This window comes from Suncus etruscus, chromosome 4 (assembly GCF_024139225.1).
Source record: "Suncus etruscus isolate mSunEtr1 chromosome 4, mSunEtr1.pri.cur, whole genome shotgun sequence".
NCBI lineage: Eukaryota > Metazoa > Chordata > Mammalia > Eulipotyphla > Soricidae > Suncus > Suncus etruscus.
The window spans coordinates 123,555,787-123,575,347 of NC_064851.1; the positions used below are offsets into that span (position 1 = coordinate 123,555,787).

The following is a 19,561-nucleotide window of genomic DNA, read 5'->3' on the forward strand; positions in this document are numbered from 1 at the left end:
CTATAATCTGCCATACTCTGTATTTCTGATTGCAGTTTTATTTTAGTTTTCAAACTTTCTTTTGCACTTATTTGCATTTGTTTCTTTGCATTTATTAAATACCTTCACCATGGTGTCATTAAAGTCATGGAGAATTCACAGAACTGGCTGGTGATTATTGAGCCTTCTGAGTTATTGTTTTCACTCATTGAATTTGATGGGGTTTGCCTTCTCCGTTTTGTTTGCCTTGCTGCTGGTAAATAGGTCTGATGGAGTCTCACAGGGACCTGGCTGAGAATTGCCCCTTTCCTTCCCTGCCCAGTGATAGAAAGAAAGTGTGAGTGTGAGTAGTGTGAGATGGGATAGAGTGGGCTTTGCCATTCAGTAGTTGTGGAATTTAGTCTGTTGCCCTGGTTGAGGTCAGGTGTGGAAGCTGCAGAGACCTAGCCTGAAGGGGTGAGGGATCTGCCTTGGTTCCAAAAAGGACCCAGAGATGGTGGCTGGGAGATGAATCTTAGGATGGAGCGAGCAGAGTTTCAGGAGATATGGAGCTGGGAGTGTTGATAGAAAAGAAGCACTATTTGTAGGGTTTTTTCTTGTTTTTAATTGTGCCTTCCCCCCACATCTACCCTGCCCTCATACATGTGCGAACTAATTTTTCACATTTTCTTGCAATTCAGCTTGCAAAAAGTACATGCAAGAACCAATAACTATGGGGCAATACCTATATGTATTGTGTAAATAGATGCTAAATTGCGATTTTCGGTAAAAGAACAATGAAATTAGAAATTAACTTAAATTAGAAAATGTATGTATTCTTATAAATTGAATCTACTTAAAGACTGAGAATGTGCTCAGTGGCTAGTGTTCAAGTTTTGCATATAGAGAACCTTGGTTTCCTGCCCTGTATCATGGCAAAATAATCTGCCTTAAATTTCTCAAAAGATGAGTGATACTACACTATGTAGTAATAATGCAACTATTTTCAATGTATGAATGGCACAGTATAGCTCGATACATTTCTTTATAATTTGTGACTACTTTGCCTGGGGAATCCAGAGGCAGGCTATTGGGGGATAATCTTGAAGCTCATTATTTTCCTGAGCCCTTCAAAGTAGATTTCTATCCTACAAAATTTTGGATTCAATTAGTTTTCAGGACTAAAATCATTGTTTGGTCAGATATTTATTAGTCACTTTACTTCCCTCTCATTTCCCCTTGCATTTTTAATGCAAAACAGGATTTTGTTATTAAAGATTTATCCTAAGGAATCTTTAGAAGTTGCTGATATAGAGGCCACTCTAAGAAACAAACATGCCTGCAGAAGGAACCAAAACAGACATGGAGAGGATTGGCCTCTTCAGTGAGATGGAGTATATTTCTATTGGTGATAAATATGTATCCTCATATAATCGTAAGTATATTGGTTTTCTTAATGTGACCTAGTAGCAGATACTTTTTATAAATAAATTTGGACTTAGTATTCAGGTTAAGTTGATTACTTTTCATTGTTCATATTTTAAAGCTTGAGTAAAATTGTGAAATTTCAATCATTAAGAGAGAGCTTAGGGGCCGGGCGGTGGCGCTAGCGCTAGCCTAGGACGGACCGCGGTTCGATCCCCTGGCGTCCCATATGGTCCCCCAAGCCAGGAGCAACTTCTGAGCACATAGCCAGGAGTAACCCCTGAGCGTCAAATGGGTGTGGCCCAAAAACCAAAAAAAAAAAAAAAAAAAAAAAAGAGAGAGCTTAGTACTACAAGAGCAGGAAATTCTATTTAGTTACCCTGACTTCAGATATTGTCATTAGAGGTAATTTTCTTCATTCCAATGGTACATGGCAGAATATTTTGTTTTTATCTCCTCCCGTTAGATGGGGATCTCTGTTATGGAAATCACATTTACATTTTCATCAAAACATGCAATCCATTATTATTTTCTTAAAATACGGAAAAGTACTTTAATAGTTTAGGGATTTTAGAAGTCATATAGCAATAAAAAGAGATAAAATAAATATATATTTTTATGTGTTCAAGTTACATTTTAAACTCTTCATGCTAAGTAGATAATAGCAAAGAGTTGGAACACATGTAAGAGATCCAGATTAGATTCTTTGTACCCAGAACCACCCCAGGCATTGCCTGATGGAGTCCCAAAACCAAAACCAAAAAAAAATTTTGGCAGTGGCTGTACTATAAGTTAGGTATATCATTAATAAGTCATTAATTAGGTATAAAACTGATAAGTCTCCAGATATTTTATTAAGTAAAAAATAAGATACACAGGCCCAGAGAGATAGCACAGCAGCGTTTGCCTCGCAAGCAGCCAATCCAGGACCAAAGGTGGTTGGTTCGAATCCCGGTGTCCCATATGGTCCCCCGTGCCTGCCAGGAGCTATTTCTGAGCAGACAGCCAGGAGTAACCCCTGAGGACTGCCGGGTGTGGCCCAAAAACCAAAAAAAAAAAAAATAAATAAATAAATAAAAAATAAAAAATAAAAAAAGATACAAAGGAAAAGGATTATATGAAAACATTTAATGAAGTTTTACTAGATATTATCTGGAAGACCAAAATAAATATGGTTCCTTGGAGGAGATAAATTGATTGATCAAGTGTGGAAGAAAGGATTAAACATTTCTTACAGTATGGGGGCTGGTATAATAGCACAACAGTAGGGCATTTACCTTGCACACAGCCAATCCAGGAAGGACCTTGGTTCGATCCCCTATGTCTCATATTGTTCCCCAAGCCAGGGGCAATTTCTGAGCTCATAGCAAGGAGTGACCCCTGGGCATACAGGATGTGGCCCAAAAAGAAAAAAAATCATACAGTATTGAATTTGGAGTCATGGGAAGACATAATCTTCAAAAATTAATGTTAGAAGAAACTGTCATAAATGTTTATATTAAACAATTAGTTGAATTAAGGTTTATTTGCATTAAAAATTCCTTACCTTATTAAAGGACTTTGCAAATTGAACAATCTAGGATCAAAATTACAAATTTGGGCAGGAAGATGGGTACACTTCTAGTGCTGAAGGCTACTCCTCCTGGCTCTGTGCTTGAAAGTTACTCCTGATAGCACTTTGGGGACATCGAGGTGCTCTGTAAGGTTCAGACTGAGGCATCCAGGATACAGAGCAGGTGCTTGGTTCATTCAACAACCTTTCAGATCCCCAAATTACAGTGCAAGTTTTTCTATTGATAGATACTGGAATAAATTCTTGATCTTATATATTATGAATGAAGTCTCTGTGAATATTTTTATTTATATCTTTTAATGGAAATAGACACAGGTTTTGAGAATATGCCCTAATTTAGATATAGAACATTCTTCCCACTACACACACACACACACACACACACACACACACACACACACACACAACATACATACATGGCATCAGTCATCTTACAGTATTTCTTAATATATAAGAGGGGTGGTATTGGACTAAATGATCTTTCAGGTCTCTTCAAGCTCTAAAATTTAGAATATAACTAAGAACTTCTTCTAAATATTAAAAATGTCTCATTAAAACTTTGTAGATATTATTATCATCAATATAGCTTTTAGCACGCTATTAGTGAAACTATCTGGAGCTTAAAACTCATTGACCCAAATTACATTTTCAAATTTTTCTGTTATATTTCATGTTCTTTAATTGCAAGTGAGTTCAAAATCATTCCTAATTTTTTTTAAAAGGACCCTTTAATGAAACTGCTGGCAAAAATAAGCAGATGTTACCTGGGGGATCCAAAAAAATGTCAGATCTTCAAGCCGGTTATTTTGAACCCCATTTTGGAAGAATTTTTGAAGGTGAAGCTTATTCAAATGTAAATCAGTTGAGGAGACGTTTTATGATGGAAGAAGCCAAAAAAAATCTAAGCAAAGCCTTCCTCCCTTCTAGTAGCTGTAAAAAGCCGTAAGTGTTTTAGTGGGGGAAAGGTCTAAATATGTCTCTTGCACCAGCCTCTTTTCTGCTCTGTTTCTTTTTTCACAGTATTTACTATAAATGTTTTATTACAAATATTTTTCCTATATCAGTTTGTCTTATGTAGAGATTATTAGATGATTTAGATTGGCAGGTAATTTTGATTAAGAAGACTGTCATTATTACTTTACAGTTTTATTATCTATATGTGTTTCTCAAACTTTTTCTGATGGTGTTTCATTCCTGTGGCCCTCCTATCCTACCAGTTAGCTCATCTAATGATGGCTCCTTTTGTAGACATTTTTTCTTGTAATATCCTGTAATATCCTTGGAATATCCTGGAGGCCCACTGAGGGGCTATATGGTTCCTGGGTAAGAAATGCTGATTTATTTTACTGTTCACTGTTCATTTATATAATAAAAGGAAATTATTGATAATATTTTTTTGTTTTTAAAAAAAAACCTTATAGAGGGCCAGAGAGATAGCATGCAGGTAAGGCGTTTTCCTTGCTTGCAGAAGGTCGGTGGTTCGAATTCCGGCATCCCATATGGTCCCGGGAGCATGCCAAGAGCGATTTCTGAGAGTAGAGCCAGGAGTAACCCCTGAGCGCTGTGACCCAAAACCAAAAACAAAACAAAACAAAAACCTTGTAGTAGTCAGATTAGAAAAAAATTATTTTGGATTATCATATATGAGCCCTTGACTACCTTTTCTATTTAAAATGCTTTTAAAAAATATTGTTTTGCCTTTTGCGGCTTTTGTACCACAACTTGTAGTACCAAGAGGCTACTTCCCGCTCTGTGTTCAGGAGTCACTTCTACTGGTTCTCAAGGAACCACGTGGTACTATATCAAAACTAGGTTCTCCATGATGCAAAGCATGCACTTACCTCTTTAAGCCATCTCTCTGACCCGGAACTTTTTATGAAGTGTAAATAAAAATTTTAATTAAGGAGAAACCTATTTTTGATTAAGAAGAAATCTTTCTAAGGTATAATTTAAAAGTTTTGTGAAGTTATGCTCATGGAATTTGGTGTATTTTAATTGTGATAATTGTCAACATGAAGGTTCATTTTATTGTTGGTTTTGATTTGAAACACAACCATTGGTCCTCTGGGATTACTCCTGTCTCTGCTCAGGGATCACTTCTGGTGTGTGTATGCAATTACTTGTGGTGCTGGGATTAAACTCAAGTCAGTCTCTTGTCAGGGTAGGTACTTTCTCATCTATCTTTTCAGCTTCATGAAGGTTTATTCATTTTTCCTTAACTTTGAGTCATTATTTTAATAGGTATAACAATAAAGTGTCATATCACATATGAGCTTTTACATACATATGATGTTAATTCACATTCAATTATTTTGCTCATCAGATTAGGATTTATGATAGTTGAGGTTTGGTTGAAATGTAATGTTTTGTTTTATGCAGTATTTTCTTGAGATTAGTAAACTAATTACTAATTCATAAAGTCAAAATCACTAATTTTGTAGAGTGGGTGATTTTTCTTTTCTGGCATATAGTTTAACTTTTTGCCTTTTTATGTTTAAAAATTATTTATTGTAATTCTTACTTAGATATAAATTTAAACTTGCAAATTTTATTACTGCTTGACTTGGTTGTTCAGGCAAAATATGTATTTACTACTTAATTTCTCTCTTCCCACACACCTCTTGGTGAATTTTTCTGACTTTACATTCTAGATAACAATGTTTTTTTTTGCTGTCAATAAAGAAGTTACAGTTTAAAATTAGACTATTTTTAAAACTCCCAGATATTTAAAACAATTTTTAAATATTATATAAAACATTTTTAAAAATATAGATGGTATAAAAAGCCCACATACTGGCATTTATTTAACAATTAATTATAGAACTATAGTTATTAAATTCTAAAATTCTAATTTTGCATTACTGTATTCTAAATTTTGTACATAATCTTCTTTAATTTTATTGCTTTCTTTTCTTTTTTTATTGCTTTCTTTTCTTATTGTGTCTTATAGCTTTATATGTTCATATAAATAGATGTGCTGTACATAGTAATTAAAATGTCTTCTAATATGGAATTTATTTTTTTGGTCGGAGATAATAATCAACGTTGTTGTCTTTCTAATTTTTGAAATTTTAAATTCAAGTAATGTAAACTGTCAAGTTTTGATAACTTTTTAAATCTTGAATTCTAATTTTTGACTGTTAAAACTCGTTTAATGATTAAAAAAACTCATTTAATGATAACTTTGAAATAAAAATATATTGCATTAGTTATTTTGTGTGTGTGTGTGTGTGTGTGTGTGTGTGCGTGCGTGTGTGTGTGTGTGTGTGTGTCTGGGGATTTAACCCAGGTTCTCATAGAAGACATACTTTTCATTGAGCCATTTTCCCTTGTACTAATTTTTTAAAGTTTTAAATTGTGAGCAATTAATAATAAAATATTTGTTAAAATAAAATGATTGCCAATGATTGCCAATAATTATTGTTGTGAGCCTAGAAAATTTGACACTAACATTAAAGAAAACTTTTGACATTTTTCATAGTAAATTAATAAGTATAAATAAAAAAGAATAAAGCTGACATCAAAATTCTCTGATTAGTCACTTTCCTTAGTAGTAGCAGAGTATACTTTCTTAAATGAATATGTGGTTTCTAGTGAGTGGAAATGCAGAAGAAATTAGCATGCAATAGCCATGAAATGCTTAGAAATTGATCCCAAAACACAAAAGGTTTATTTTTTTATATTATGGAAGCTACCTTAACTTCCTAGATATTATATACTTTTAAGTGGAACCTTTTTTAAAGCATAAAAATTAAAAGTTTACTAACCATATAATTTGTGACTTTAAAAACATGGGGGAAAGTTAAAGTGAAAACTAATAATATTTTAAACAGTAGGCATATCAGTCTCATTACTTATAGATTGTTCTGTTTTCAGTCATTTTGGATAAATGGTCATAAAGTAACACTATATCATTTCAATTTGCTATTTCAAAAAACAAACTTTATTCAAGTTCTGGATTAGGAAGCTACTATGGAACAATAGGCGGTCCCATCCCATTCTTCAGTGCAGAGTTAAAACCTAAAGACAAATATCAGGCACCTGGAAAGAATTTATACACAAACCCAGGAAAGAAAGGAACTGGATATGGGTAAGATTCTTTTATTTATTTACTTATTTTATTTTAGTCTGATTTATTTTCTGAATTTAATAAAATATTTCTGAATCTAGAAGTTATCATTACTTATTTTTCTTCCTTAGCTATGCAAATATTACTATAGGCAAACATCCTTCACACTCTGCTGATCTTTTTGATCAATATAAAGAAAATGCTAAGGTAAAATAATCTTTTTTTCTAAGTCTTTCTCTTATTTTAATTGATGTAAACAATCCACTTATGATTTAGTCATTGTTTTATCTTATCTATTTGTATAACTAGGACAATAGTAGACTGATATTTATGTATTGTGGTCATTTTGCCTTTTTGCTAGTAGATATCCATATCTCTCTGTAGATCACTATGCCTCTTTCTAGGATAAGCTTTGATCCCTTGCTATATTTTTCCTTATTTATTTAACATTGTAAGACTTAGCTGTGATAATACTATTAACTTTGTCTGTTCAACTATAATTTACTTTAAGAAGTCATATTCTAATTTTTAGCTGAATTCCCAGTACCCACTGTGATATTTGTGTCTTAGAATGCAGTGGTGTTACATTTGATCACAAAGCCACTATGGTGATGTGGAATGAAAGAGGAGTGATGGATGAGAGTAGAGGCTAGAGAATGTGTAAATATATACAGAAACAATTATACTCTTTAAAAAATTTCAGAACTTATTTAAATATCAGAAAATTTATATCTTTGTATATTCAAAACATATGGTTCCTAGTAATTTTTAAAATGCAACAAGCCCACAGCTGACTTTACTTATTCAGTGGTGAAAACTAAAAGCCTTTCTATTCAGATCAACACAAAGAAAGGCTGTCTACTCTCACCACTATTATTCAATATATTATTGGAAGTCCTAACCATAGAAATTAGAAAAGAAAATGAAATAACATATGTAAATTGAAAAGAAGTCAAACTATCACTATTTGCAAATGTCATGATTATGTAAAGAAAATTCTTGGGGAAAGAGAGTTAGTACAGTGGGTAGGACACATGCCTAGCATGTGGACAACTCTGTTGGATCCCAGCACCATATATTGAAGATAAAGCTGGTGATGCCAGATCCTGGGTGAGTTCATAACCAAGCCAAGAAGAATGACTTAGGATGGGACAGAAAAGTGTGTTTATGGAATAAAATCTCCAGGAGTGACTTAATGGAGATGACTTATTTATTGTGGTTGAGGGTAGGATACCTCTATAGAGACCTGACCAATAGGATACCTAACCCCAGCGATATATGGTCCCTCAAGCCTACTAAAAGTGATCCCTGAGTAGAGAGCCAAGAGAAGCCCTGAGCTTGAACCTTCAGAAAAAAGAAAAATGAAAAAAACTCTAAATTAGACACTATTCAAACTTTTACAATTAAGTTATTCAGTAAAATGGCAAATTATACAATTAATACTCAAAAATCTTATACTGTTGTATGCAAGCAAGTCTGTATAAGAGAAAAATCATACAAAATCTTATTTGTAGTTGTGCCTTCAAACAAGTATATATGTGTATATAAAAGCATTGTCAAAGCTAGAAGACATATATTGAAAATTATGAATCACTGTTAATAGAAGTGGAAGACACAAGGAAATGGAAAATATCTATGTTCATGGATTAGAAGAATTAACATTGTTAAAATTACATTTTAAAGCATTTAAAGATTCAACAAACACATGTCAAAACTTCTATGGAATTCTTCAAGAAATAGAACAAATAATGTTAAAATATGTACCATAAACACTCTGAGTAGTCAAAGTAACGCTTAAAAAGAAGATGGTATGTATTGCATTACCTAATGTAAATTATACAATAAATTTATAGTCATAAAAACTGTTGTAATATAATAAAAGCAGACCAAATCAAGAAATGAGTCTATAAATATATGGACAGTTAATTTATGACGAAGGAGCTAGGTGCATTATGTGGAAGGAGAGCCTCTTCAACAAATAATGGTGGGGAAACAAGGGGGAGAGAGATATGTAAAGATAGACTGAGAGCAAATAGCTCATATAGCACACACAAAAGTTAAAATAGTCAGAGATATTACAAAACGTAAGCCTTTTATTTTGCAAGCAGCTGGTTCTAATCCCTGGTACCACATATGGTCTCCTGAGCACCACTAGGGATCACACCTGATACCAGAGCATGGAGTAGCTTCTTAGCACTGCATCCACAAAGCATTTAGAACATAAACAGGACTCACTATGGTCCTGACTCAGAGTATCTTTAATTATTTGGCTTCATTGGCAACAAACAAACAAACAAAAACAAAAGTAAAAGAAATGCATCAAATTAAAAAATCAACTCTACAAAAATAACAGTAAGAAAATAGATACTTTTTTTAACTGGGAGAAAATATTTAATATTTGCATGCCAGGCATCAAAGGGCTAATATCTAATATAAAACATTTGTAAGAAAGTAAAGTTTCCAACAATCTCATTAAAAATGGGGAAACGGGAGAAGGTTCACAGCAGGTAAAGAGCTTCCCTTGCATGTAGTGAGCCTGGGTTTAATCCCTGGCATCCCATGTGGTCCCTGAGACCACCCACAAGAAGTCCCTTTGCATAGAGCCAGAAATAATCCCTGACTACTTCTAGGTGTGGCACCAAAATCAACCAAACACAACACACCCCTTTAAAAATGAGAAGTGAGGGCCAGAGAGATGATTCAGTGGGTAGGGTACTTTTCTTTCACACAGCTGACTTGGGTTTGATAGCTAGCACCCCACATAGTTCCTTGAGAAATTCCAGGCATGATTCCTGAGCACAGAGCCAGGAGTAAGACTTGAGCACAGCCAGTTGTGGCCCTAATACCTAAACAATAGAAATAGTGAGAGTACATTAACAAACCTCACAGAAGACATACAGATGATAAATAGGCATGTAAAAAGTGTTGACTATTATTGATTATCAGGAAATGAAATAAAAGCAATTACATACTACTTCACATTAGTGCTAACAAGCATGTGGTAAAAAGGTACTCATTCATTTCTAGTGAGAGTTGTCTGGTTCAATCTCTTTGTGAAAATAGTTTGGAGAACCCAAAGGACTTACTAACAGTATTCCATATGACTCAGATATTCCATTCCTGGGTATCTACTACAACAATATGAATAATATAAAGGACACCTGCATTCATAAGCATGCCTATATTCATCATGGCATTATTTATAATAGCCCAGATCTAGAAACAGCCCAAGTACCCAATAGGTTAGGTGCATAAAGAAAATGTGTTATCTATACACAATAGGAAACTACTCAACTATGAGAAAAGATGAAAATTTCAAACTTGCTGCAACTTGGATGGATTTGGAGAGTGTCATTCTGGGTGAAGTGGGTTAGAAAATAAAGACAGGGGGGCCGGGCGGTGGCGCTGGAGGTAAGGTGCCTGCCTTGCCTGCGCTAGCCTAGGACGGACCGAGGTTCGATCCCCCGGCGTCCCATATGGTCCCCCAAGAAGCCAGGAGCAACTTCTGAGTGCATAGCCAGGAGTAACCCCTGAGCGTCACAGGGTGTGGCCCAAAAACCAAAAAAAAAAAAAAAAAAAAAAAAGAAAAAAAAAAAGAAAAGAAAATAAAGACAGATAATGCCAGATCATCTCACTCACGTGGAGTACAAAAGAAAAAAGGGGGATTAGATTATTCCCAATGGAAGCAAATCTTGAGACCAACAGACTTGGGAACTGAGCATGTTAGAGTGCTTGTGGAAAAGGAGATTCTGGGACAGTGTTGGAGGGACCTCGACCCACTGTGGAATCAAAGTAGTACAAATATAAGAATGATTTTAATACTATGATAAACAATGTTTTTCAGTTAAAACTTGTGGTATGCACACAACAAAATATATACACTGCTATAAGAAAAGATGAAAACTTGCGCTTTGCTGCAATTTGGGTGAAACTGTAGAGTTTCATGTTAAACAAATCAGAAACGAACGAAATAAAATACTGGATGGTCTCACTCAATGTGGACTATAAAGAATCAAATCAAGGGAATAAGACAATGGTCAATGAAAATAAATATTACAGAAAAGAGCTTACCAAGGAGAACAGATAGGTAGGGGAGAGTGGAGTGGATAGAAAGGACCTAGGCATAGTGGTGGAGGGATATTGGCACTTTGCTGATGGATGGAATACAGTAACAGTATATGCTTAGAGCATAAATAATAACAATGAAAAAATTTAAAGTACTCATCTTTTATTTTAGAATTTAAAAGAAATTATTCACTGCATTTTTTCTTCAAACTGTTTCTTATAAGAAATTTGTTATGTTTATTTTTGTTGTTCTCTTTATATTTTTTCTTATAGACTCTCTTATCATTGTAGTTGTATGATTTCAGTCATGTAAAGAACACCCCCTTTCACCAGTGCAACATTCCCACCACCAATGTCCCAAATTTCCCTCCTCCCCACCCCACCCACACCTGTACTCGAGACAGGCTTTCTATTTCCCTCATTTATTCACATTGTTAAGATAGTTCTCAATGTAGTTATTTCTCTAACTGCACTCATGACTCTTTGTGGTGAGCTTCATGTCATGAGCTGCACCTTCCAGCCCTCATCTTTTTTGTCTCAGAGAATTATTGCAAAAATGTCTTTCATTTTTCTTAAAACCCATAGATGACTGAGACTATTCTGCATCTATCTTTCTCCCTCTGACTTATTTCACTCAGCATAATAGATTCCATGTACATTCATGTATAGGAAAATTTTATGATTTCATCTCTCCTGATGGCTGCATACTATTCCATTGTGTAAATATACCAGTTTCTTTAGCCACTCATATATTGAAGGGCATCTTTCTTGTTTCCAGAGTCTGTCTATTGTAAATAGCGCTGCAATGAATATAGGTGTGAGGAAGGGATTTTTGTACTGTATTTTTGTGTTCCTCAAGTATATCCCTAGGAGTGGTATAGCTGGATCGTATGGGAGCTCAATTTCCAGTTTTTGGAGGAATCTTCATATCGCTTTCCATAAAGGTTGGATTAGACGGCATTCCCACTAGCAGTGAAAAAGGGTTCCTTTCTCTCCACATCCCCACCAGCACTGCTTGTTTTCCTTCTTTCTGATGTGTGCCAATCTCTGTGGCGTGAGGTGGTACCTTATAGTTGTTTTGATTTGCATCTCCCTGACGATTAGTGATGTGGAGCATCTTTTCATGTGCCTTTTGGCCATTTGCATTTCTTCTTTTACAAAGTGTATGTTCATTTCTTCTCCTCATTTTTTCATGGGTTAGATTTTTTTTCTTATAAAGTTCTGTCAGTACCTTGTATATTTTGGATATCAGTCCTTTATCTGATGGGTATTGGGTGAATGATTTCTCCCATTCAGTGGGTGACTTTTGTATTCTGGGCACTATCTCTTTTGAGGTGCAGAAGCTTCTTAGCTTAATATAGTCACATCTGTTTATATCTGCTTCCACTTGTTTGGAGAGTGCTGTTTCCTCCTTAAAGATGCCTTTAGTCTCTGGGCCCGGAGAGATAGCACAGCAGCGTTTGCCTTGCAAGCAGCCGATCCAGGACCAAAGGTGGTTGGTTCGAATCCTGGTGTCCCATATGGTCCCCCGTGCCTGCCAGGAGCTATTTTTGAGCAGACAGCCAGGAGTAACCCCAGAGCAACGCCGGGTGTAGCCCAAAAACCAAAAACCAAAAAAAAAAAAAAATAGATGCCTTTAGTCTCAATGTCATGCGAGTGTTTTACCTACATGTTGTTTTATATACCTTATAGTTTCAGATCTGATATCAAGGACTTTAATCCATTTGGATTTTACCTTCGTACATAGTGTTAGCTGGGGGGTCTGAGTTTGCTTTTTTGCAAGTGGCTAACCAGTTGTGCCAACACCACTTGTTGAAGAGGCTTTTCTTGCTCCATTTAGGATTTCTTGCTCCTTTATCAAAAACTAGGTGGTTGTATGTCTGAGGAACATTCTCTGAGTACTCAAGCCTATTCCACTGATCTGAGGGTCTGTCTTTATTCCAATACAAGCTGTTTTGATAACTATTGCTTTGTGATACAGCTTAAAATTGGGGTTGCCGGAGAGATAGCATGGAGGTAAGGCGTTTGCCTTTCATGCAGAAGATCTGTGGTTCAAATCCCACGTCCCATATGGTCCCCTGTGCCTGCCAGGAGCGATTTCTGAGCATAGAGCCAGGAGTAACCCCTGAGCACTGCCAGGTGTGACCCAAAAACCAAAAAACAAAACAAAACAAAACAAAAAAAAACCCAGCTTAAAATTGGGGAAAGTAATGCCTCCCATATTCCTTTTTCCAAGGAGTACTTTAGCTATTTGAGGGTGTTTATTGTTCCAAATGAATTTCAGCAATGCTTGATCCATTTTTTTGAAGAATGTCATGGGTATCTTTAGAAGAATTGCATTAAATCTGTACAATGCTTTTGGGAGTATTGACATTTTAATGATGTTGATCCTGCCAATCCATGAGCAGGGTATGTGTTTCTATTTCCATGTGTCCTCTCTTATTTCTTGGATCAGTGTTTTAGTTTTCTTTGTATATAGATCCTTCACATATTTAGTAAGGTTGACTCCAAGATATTTGAGTTTGTGTGGCACTAATGTGAATGGGGTTGTTTTCTAAATGTCCATTTCTTTCTTATCATTATTGGTGTATAAAAAGGCCATTGATTTTTGTGTGCTAATTTTGTAGCCTGCCACATTGCTATATGAATCTCTTATTTGTAGAAGCTTTTTGGTAGAGACTTTAGGGTTTTCTAAGTAGAGCATCATGTCATCTGCAAAAAATGAGAGCTTGACTTCTTCCGTTTCTATCTGGATTCCCTTGATATCTTTTCTTGCCTAATTGCTATAGCAAGTACTTCCAGTGCTATGTTGAAGAGGAGTGGTGAGAGAGGACAGCCTTGTCTTGTGCCAGAATTTAGAGGGAAGGCTTTTAATTTTTCTCCATTGAGGATAATATTTGCCACTGGCTTGTGGTAGATGGCCTTAACTATATTGAGAAAGGTTCCTTTCATCCCCATCTTGCTGAGAGTTTTCATCAAGAATGGGTGTTGGACCTTATAAAATGCTTTTTCTGTGTCTATTGATATAACCATGTGATTTTTATTTTTCTTGTTGTTGATTTTGTGTATTATGTTGATAGATTTATGGATGTTAAACCATCCTTGCATTCCTGGGATGAAATATACTTGATCATAGTGAATGATCTTCTTGATGAGTCTTTGGATCCTGTTTGCCAGGATTTTGTTGAGGATCTTTGCATCTGTGCTCATCAGGGATATTGGTCTGTAATTTTCTTTTTTGGCAGCATCTCTATCTGTTTTTGGTATTAAGGTGATGTTGGTTTCATAAAAGCTATTTGGAAGTATTCCTGTTTTTTAAATTTCATGAAAGAGCCTGGCCAGAATTGGTAGTAGTTCCTCTTGAAAGGTTTGAAAGAATTCATTAGTGAATCCATCTGGACCTGGGCTTTTGTTTTTGGGCAAATTTTTGATCACGGTTTTAATTTCCTCAATAGTGATGGGGGTGTTTAAATATGCTACATCTTCTTTATTCAACCGTGGAAGGTTATATGAGTTCAAGAATTTATCCATTTCTTCCTGGTTCTCATGTTTAGCGGCATAGAGTTTTTCAAAGTAGTCTCTGAATATCCTTTGAATCTCTGCAATATCTGTAGTGATCTCCCCCTTTTCATTTCTAATATGCATTATCAAGTTTCTCTCTTTCTTTTGCTTTGTGAGTTTTGCCAATAGTCTATTAATCTTGTTTATTTTTTTAAAGAACCAACTTCTGCTTTCGTTGATCTTTTGGATTGTTTTTTGGGTTTCCATTTCATTGATTTCTGCTCTCAGCTTTGTTATGTTTAGTTTCTTTTGTTGATCATTTTCTAATTGTATAAGCTGTGTCATTAAACTATTCATGTATGCTCCTTCTTCCTTCCTGATGTATGCTTGCAAAGCTATAAATTTTCCTCTTAGTACCGCTTTTGCTGTATCCCTTAGGTTCTGATAGTTTGTGTTTTTATTGTCATTTGTTTCCAGGAAAGTTTTGATTGCATCTCGGACCCACTGGTTGTTCAGTAGTAGACTGTTTAATTTCTAGCTGTTAAAGTTTTTCTTGTAGTTAAAATCTAATTTCAGAGCCTTGTGATCAACAAAGTTAGCCTGCAAAATTTCTATCCTCTTGATTCTATGGAGATATATTTTATGTGCCAGTATGTGGTCTATGCTGGAGAATGACCCATGTACATTGGAAAAGAATGTGTATCCAGGTTTCTAGGTTTCTAGGCTTCTTTCTTCCATTTCTTTTTTCAGGTCTAGTATATTTTTGTTGGGTTTAAATCTGGTTGACCATCAAGTGTTGACAGGCCCGTGTTGAGGTCTCCCACAATTATTGTGTTATTACTGATATCCTTTTTCAGATTTGTCAGCAGTTGTATTAAATACTTTGCTGGTCCCTCATTTGGTGCATATATGTTTAGGAGAGTGATTTCTTCTTGCTGTACATATCCCTTGATTAGTAAAAAAAAATGTCCATCTTTGTCCCTTACAACTTTTCTGAGTATAAAGTTTGTGTCATCTGATATTAGTATGACCACTCCAGCTTTTTTAAGGGTGTTGTTTTCTTGGTTGATTTTCCTCCAGCCTTTGATTTTGAGTCTATTTTATTCTGACTATTCAGGTGTGTTTCTTGTAGGCAGCAGAAGGTTGGGTTCAGTTTTTTGATCCATTTTGCCACTCTATGTCTCTTAAGGGGTGCATTTAGTTCATTGACATTGAGAGAGATAATTGTCATGGGATTCAGTGCCATCTTTGTGTAGAAGTTTGGTGTGTTTGTTGGTCTGTCTTTTCTTTAAATTAGACCTTTCAGTTTTTCTCTTATGATTGGTTTTGAGTGTGTAAAGTTTCTTAGCTGTTGTTTATCTGTGAAGCTATGTATACTTCCTTCAAACCTGAAAGTGAGTTTTGCTGGGTGCAGTATTCTAGGTGAAGCATTTATTTCATTGAGTTTTGTCACTATATCCCACCACTGCCTTCTGGCCTTGAATGTTTCTGGTGACAGGTCTGTTGTAAATTTCACGGATGCTCCCTCTTTGATCTTTTCCTTTTTGATCTTGCTGCTTTCAGTATTCTGTCTCTATCTGTGGGATTCATCATTGTGACTAGGATGTGTCTTGGGGTGTTTTTCCTGGGGTCTGTCTCTTTTTTTGGGGGGGCCACACCTAGTGGTGCTCAGGGGTTACTCCTGGCTGTTTACTCCTGGCTGTCTGCTCAGAAATAGCTCCTGGCAGGTATGAGGGACCACATGGGACACTGGGATTCGAACCAACCACCTTTGGTCCTGGATCAGCTGCTTGCAAGGCAAACACCGCTGTGCTATCTCTCTGGGCCCTCCTGGGGTCTTTTAGCTGGTACTCTTTGGGCATGCAGGATTTGGTCACATGTATTCTTTAGCTCTGGTAGTTTCTCTTTAATGATGTTCTTGACTGTTGATTCTTCATTTCTTCTTGGGTCTCTGGGACTCCAATGATTCTTAAGTTGTTTCTGTTGAGTTTATCAAAGACTTCTATTTTCATCTGTTCATATTCTTTGAGTAATTTTCTATTGTCTTATCATTTTCTTTAAGGCTTTTTTCCAATCTCTTCTGCTCTATGAAGTTGTTATGCATCACATCTTCCAGCTCACTAATTCTATCCTCAGCTGCTGTTACCCTGTGGGAGAGCTTATTCATCGAGTCCTTCAGTTCTTCTACTGAGTTTTTCAGACCTGTTATTTGACCTGATATTTCAATTTGGAGTTTTCTGATTTCTGTCTTCATATTCTCTTGATTCTTATTAGTGTTCTGTTCTATACTTTTTTTGAGTTCTGTGAACATCCTCCATATTTCTTCTCTAAACTCCATATCTGAAAGACTAACTAGGTGGTTGGCCATTGTTGGGTCATCAGAGTTGCCATCTTCAATCTCTATGTCTGGTGTTAATCTGCATTGTTTCCCCATTGTCATGTTGTCTCATTTTGCTCAGCATAATACTCTCCATATCCATCCACGCATAAGCACATTTCATGACTTCATTTTTCCTAGTAGCTGCTTAGTATTTCATTTTGTAGATGTACCACAGTTTCTTTATCCACTCATCAGTGCTCAGGCACTTGGGTTGCTTCCAGATTCTGGCTATTGTGAGTAGTGCTGAAATGAACATAGGAGTGCTTGGCTGCATTGTTTTTGAGTTCCTAAGAGTATATATCTCTAAGAGTGGTATTGCTGGGTCATATTGAAGTTCAATTTCTAGTTTTTTAAGGAATATTCATGTTGTTTTTCAAAAAGGCTGGACGAGTTTGCATTACCACTAGCAGTAAATGTGAGTCTCTTCTATTATGTGGTGCTTGTCTTTATTGCTGTAGTGCTCACTGGATAATTTATTTGATATTTCTTTCTGTATTGTTGCAGTGTTTCAATTACCTATTTCCTGTCCTCTCTCAAACTGAGGTTGAAAGCCTCTAGAAGGACTCCACCCATTTTCAGCCTATTTGATTATTTTTTACCCCATTCTATTGCTTTTCTTTCCCTCAAACAAAACCACATAACTCAAACTATCTAGCTCTGCCTCTCAAATAGAGGGGGAAACAAGGGAGGGTACAAGGACTAAACAGATATATGATCACTAATAGTAAGCTAGACACAGAGGGAGCCTATTACTCTAGCAACCCTGGGGGGTGGTGGTGGTGGATATGGGTTGCAGGAAGGGAACTGGGGTGGGGGAGAACAAATTTTGTGATGGATATTCTCCTGATTCAATGTTAATATGTACCTAAAATACTACTATGAAAGATATGTAAGCCAATATGGTCAAAATAAAAATTAAAAAAAAATGTGAGTCTCTTTTTCCACGTATCCATAGTTGTTCTTATTCTTTGTGCCCTTGTACCAGTTTTTGTTTTGTGAGATGATATCTCATTGTAGTTTTGATTTGCATCTCTCTGATGATTAATGATGTGGAACATTTTATCATTGTCTTTTGGCCATCTGTATTTCATCTTTAAAGAAGAGTCTGCTCATTTCTTCTCATTTTTGGATGAGGTTAGAGTTTTTCCTTGCTAAGCTCTAACAGTACTTTGTATATCTTAAATTAACCCTTTAACAGATGGGTATATGTTGTGAGCCAAATCTGTTCGCAAGACGCCAGCGCCTGCAAACAGATCCTTCGTGGAGTTTCGGGAAAAAAATCCGCGGGGAGAGAGTGGGTACACGGACGGCGAACGACGGAAAATATGTTGTAGAAATGAATGAAACCACGCAGATTGCATGGGGACTCTCGTTAGCAGAAACGAAAGACAAATTTATTTTTTGAGCTGGTAGACTTTTTAAAGGTTAGAGGCAGGGAAGAGCGGGTGCAAATTCTAGACATCAAAGAGGCTGGGAAAAGAATGAAGGACTCTAGCTTAGATTAGCATATAAAAGAGCTGAAACTGAAGGTGAAAAAAGGCAGGTTGTTTTGGGTTCGCTTTGCTTTGGGTAAAACTGAAGGAAAACGTAATTACAGGGGAGTTGGAATGTGAGGTTCGGGGGGGGGAAAGTGAAAATTACTTTATTTTGAGCTAAGTATATGGAAAAATTTGATTTAGGCGCCAAGGTAGCAAAGATTACAGGGAGCTGTTAAATGGGAGACTTTTGGCTGGATTTTACTGTCCTTAGAAAGAATTTACTAAGGCCTGATTTCTAATAAAGGTTTAAAATAAAGAGAGAGATAGTTATGTCCGGTCCGAGGATTCCAAATTCTGCTCCGTCTCGGAGAAATGAAGGGAAACCAACTCAAGCAAACGCTTAGGTGGATTCTTTTATTCTGGTACCAGGGTCTACAGCCTCCTCCCACAGAGCAAAGCCAGAAAGACCTCGTGCTACGGCTGGTTACCCCTTATATAAGATGGGAAATGGGAGGAGAAGGAAGTAGAATGATGCACTTCCTTGAGGGCTGGGTTTCCACCATGGTAACACAGATCATTGGGTGAGGTAGGGGTAGAGGCGGGACTTCCGCCACAGTAACGCAAACCATTGGTGAGGTAGGGTTTCCGGCTCGATAGCGCGGATCATTGGGTGAGATAGGAGTAGAGGCGGGACTTCCGCCACAGTAACGCAAACCATTGGTGAGGTAGGGTTTCCGGCTCGATAGCGCGGATCATTGGGTAAAACCTAAGTAAAACCCGGCATGGATCTAAGTAAAACCCGGCATGGATCTAAGTAAAACCCGGCATGGATCTTATTCCTTTTCATCTCCCCACTTCTTGTAGTAAAAACTTCTAATCCTAGAAGTTAATGTGGTCAGGGGCCTCCACTTCCTGATTAAAATTATCTGCCTGAGCTAATTCTTGATATTGTTGACGTAATACCATAAGTTTAACGTCCCCAACCTGGGCTCGTATGAACGCAGTGATCCGATTGATTATGCATGGACCAATGGCTACCAGAAGTAAAAGGCTCAGGAGGGGTCCCAGTAGGGGCATTAGATAGGGGAGAATCCCACCCCATAAGGACCATA

The 19,561-nt window shown here is 36.4% G+C and overlaps 1 protein-coding gene across 1 annotated transcript in view; it reads left to right on the plus strand.

The window, feature by feature from the left end:
* Positions 1-1,293: 1,293 nt before the first annotated feature.
* C4H4orf47 (chromosome 4 C4orf47 homolog) overlaps positions 1,294-19,561 on the plus strand; it is a 43,989-nt gene continuing 25,721 nt past the window's right edge. Inside the window, exons 1-4 of the mRNA XM_049772394.1 lie at positions 1,294-1,393; positions 3,679-3,898; positions 6,909-7,046; positions 7,157-7,232. Coding sequence (XP_049628351.1) covers positions 1,294-1,393; positions 3,679-3,898; positions 6,909-7,046; positions 7,157-7,232 — 534 coding nt within the window. The remainder of the gene's footprint in view (positions 1,394-3,678; positions 3,899-6,908; positions 7,047-7,156; positions 7,233-19,561) is intronic.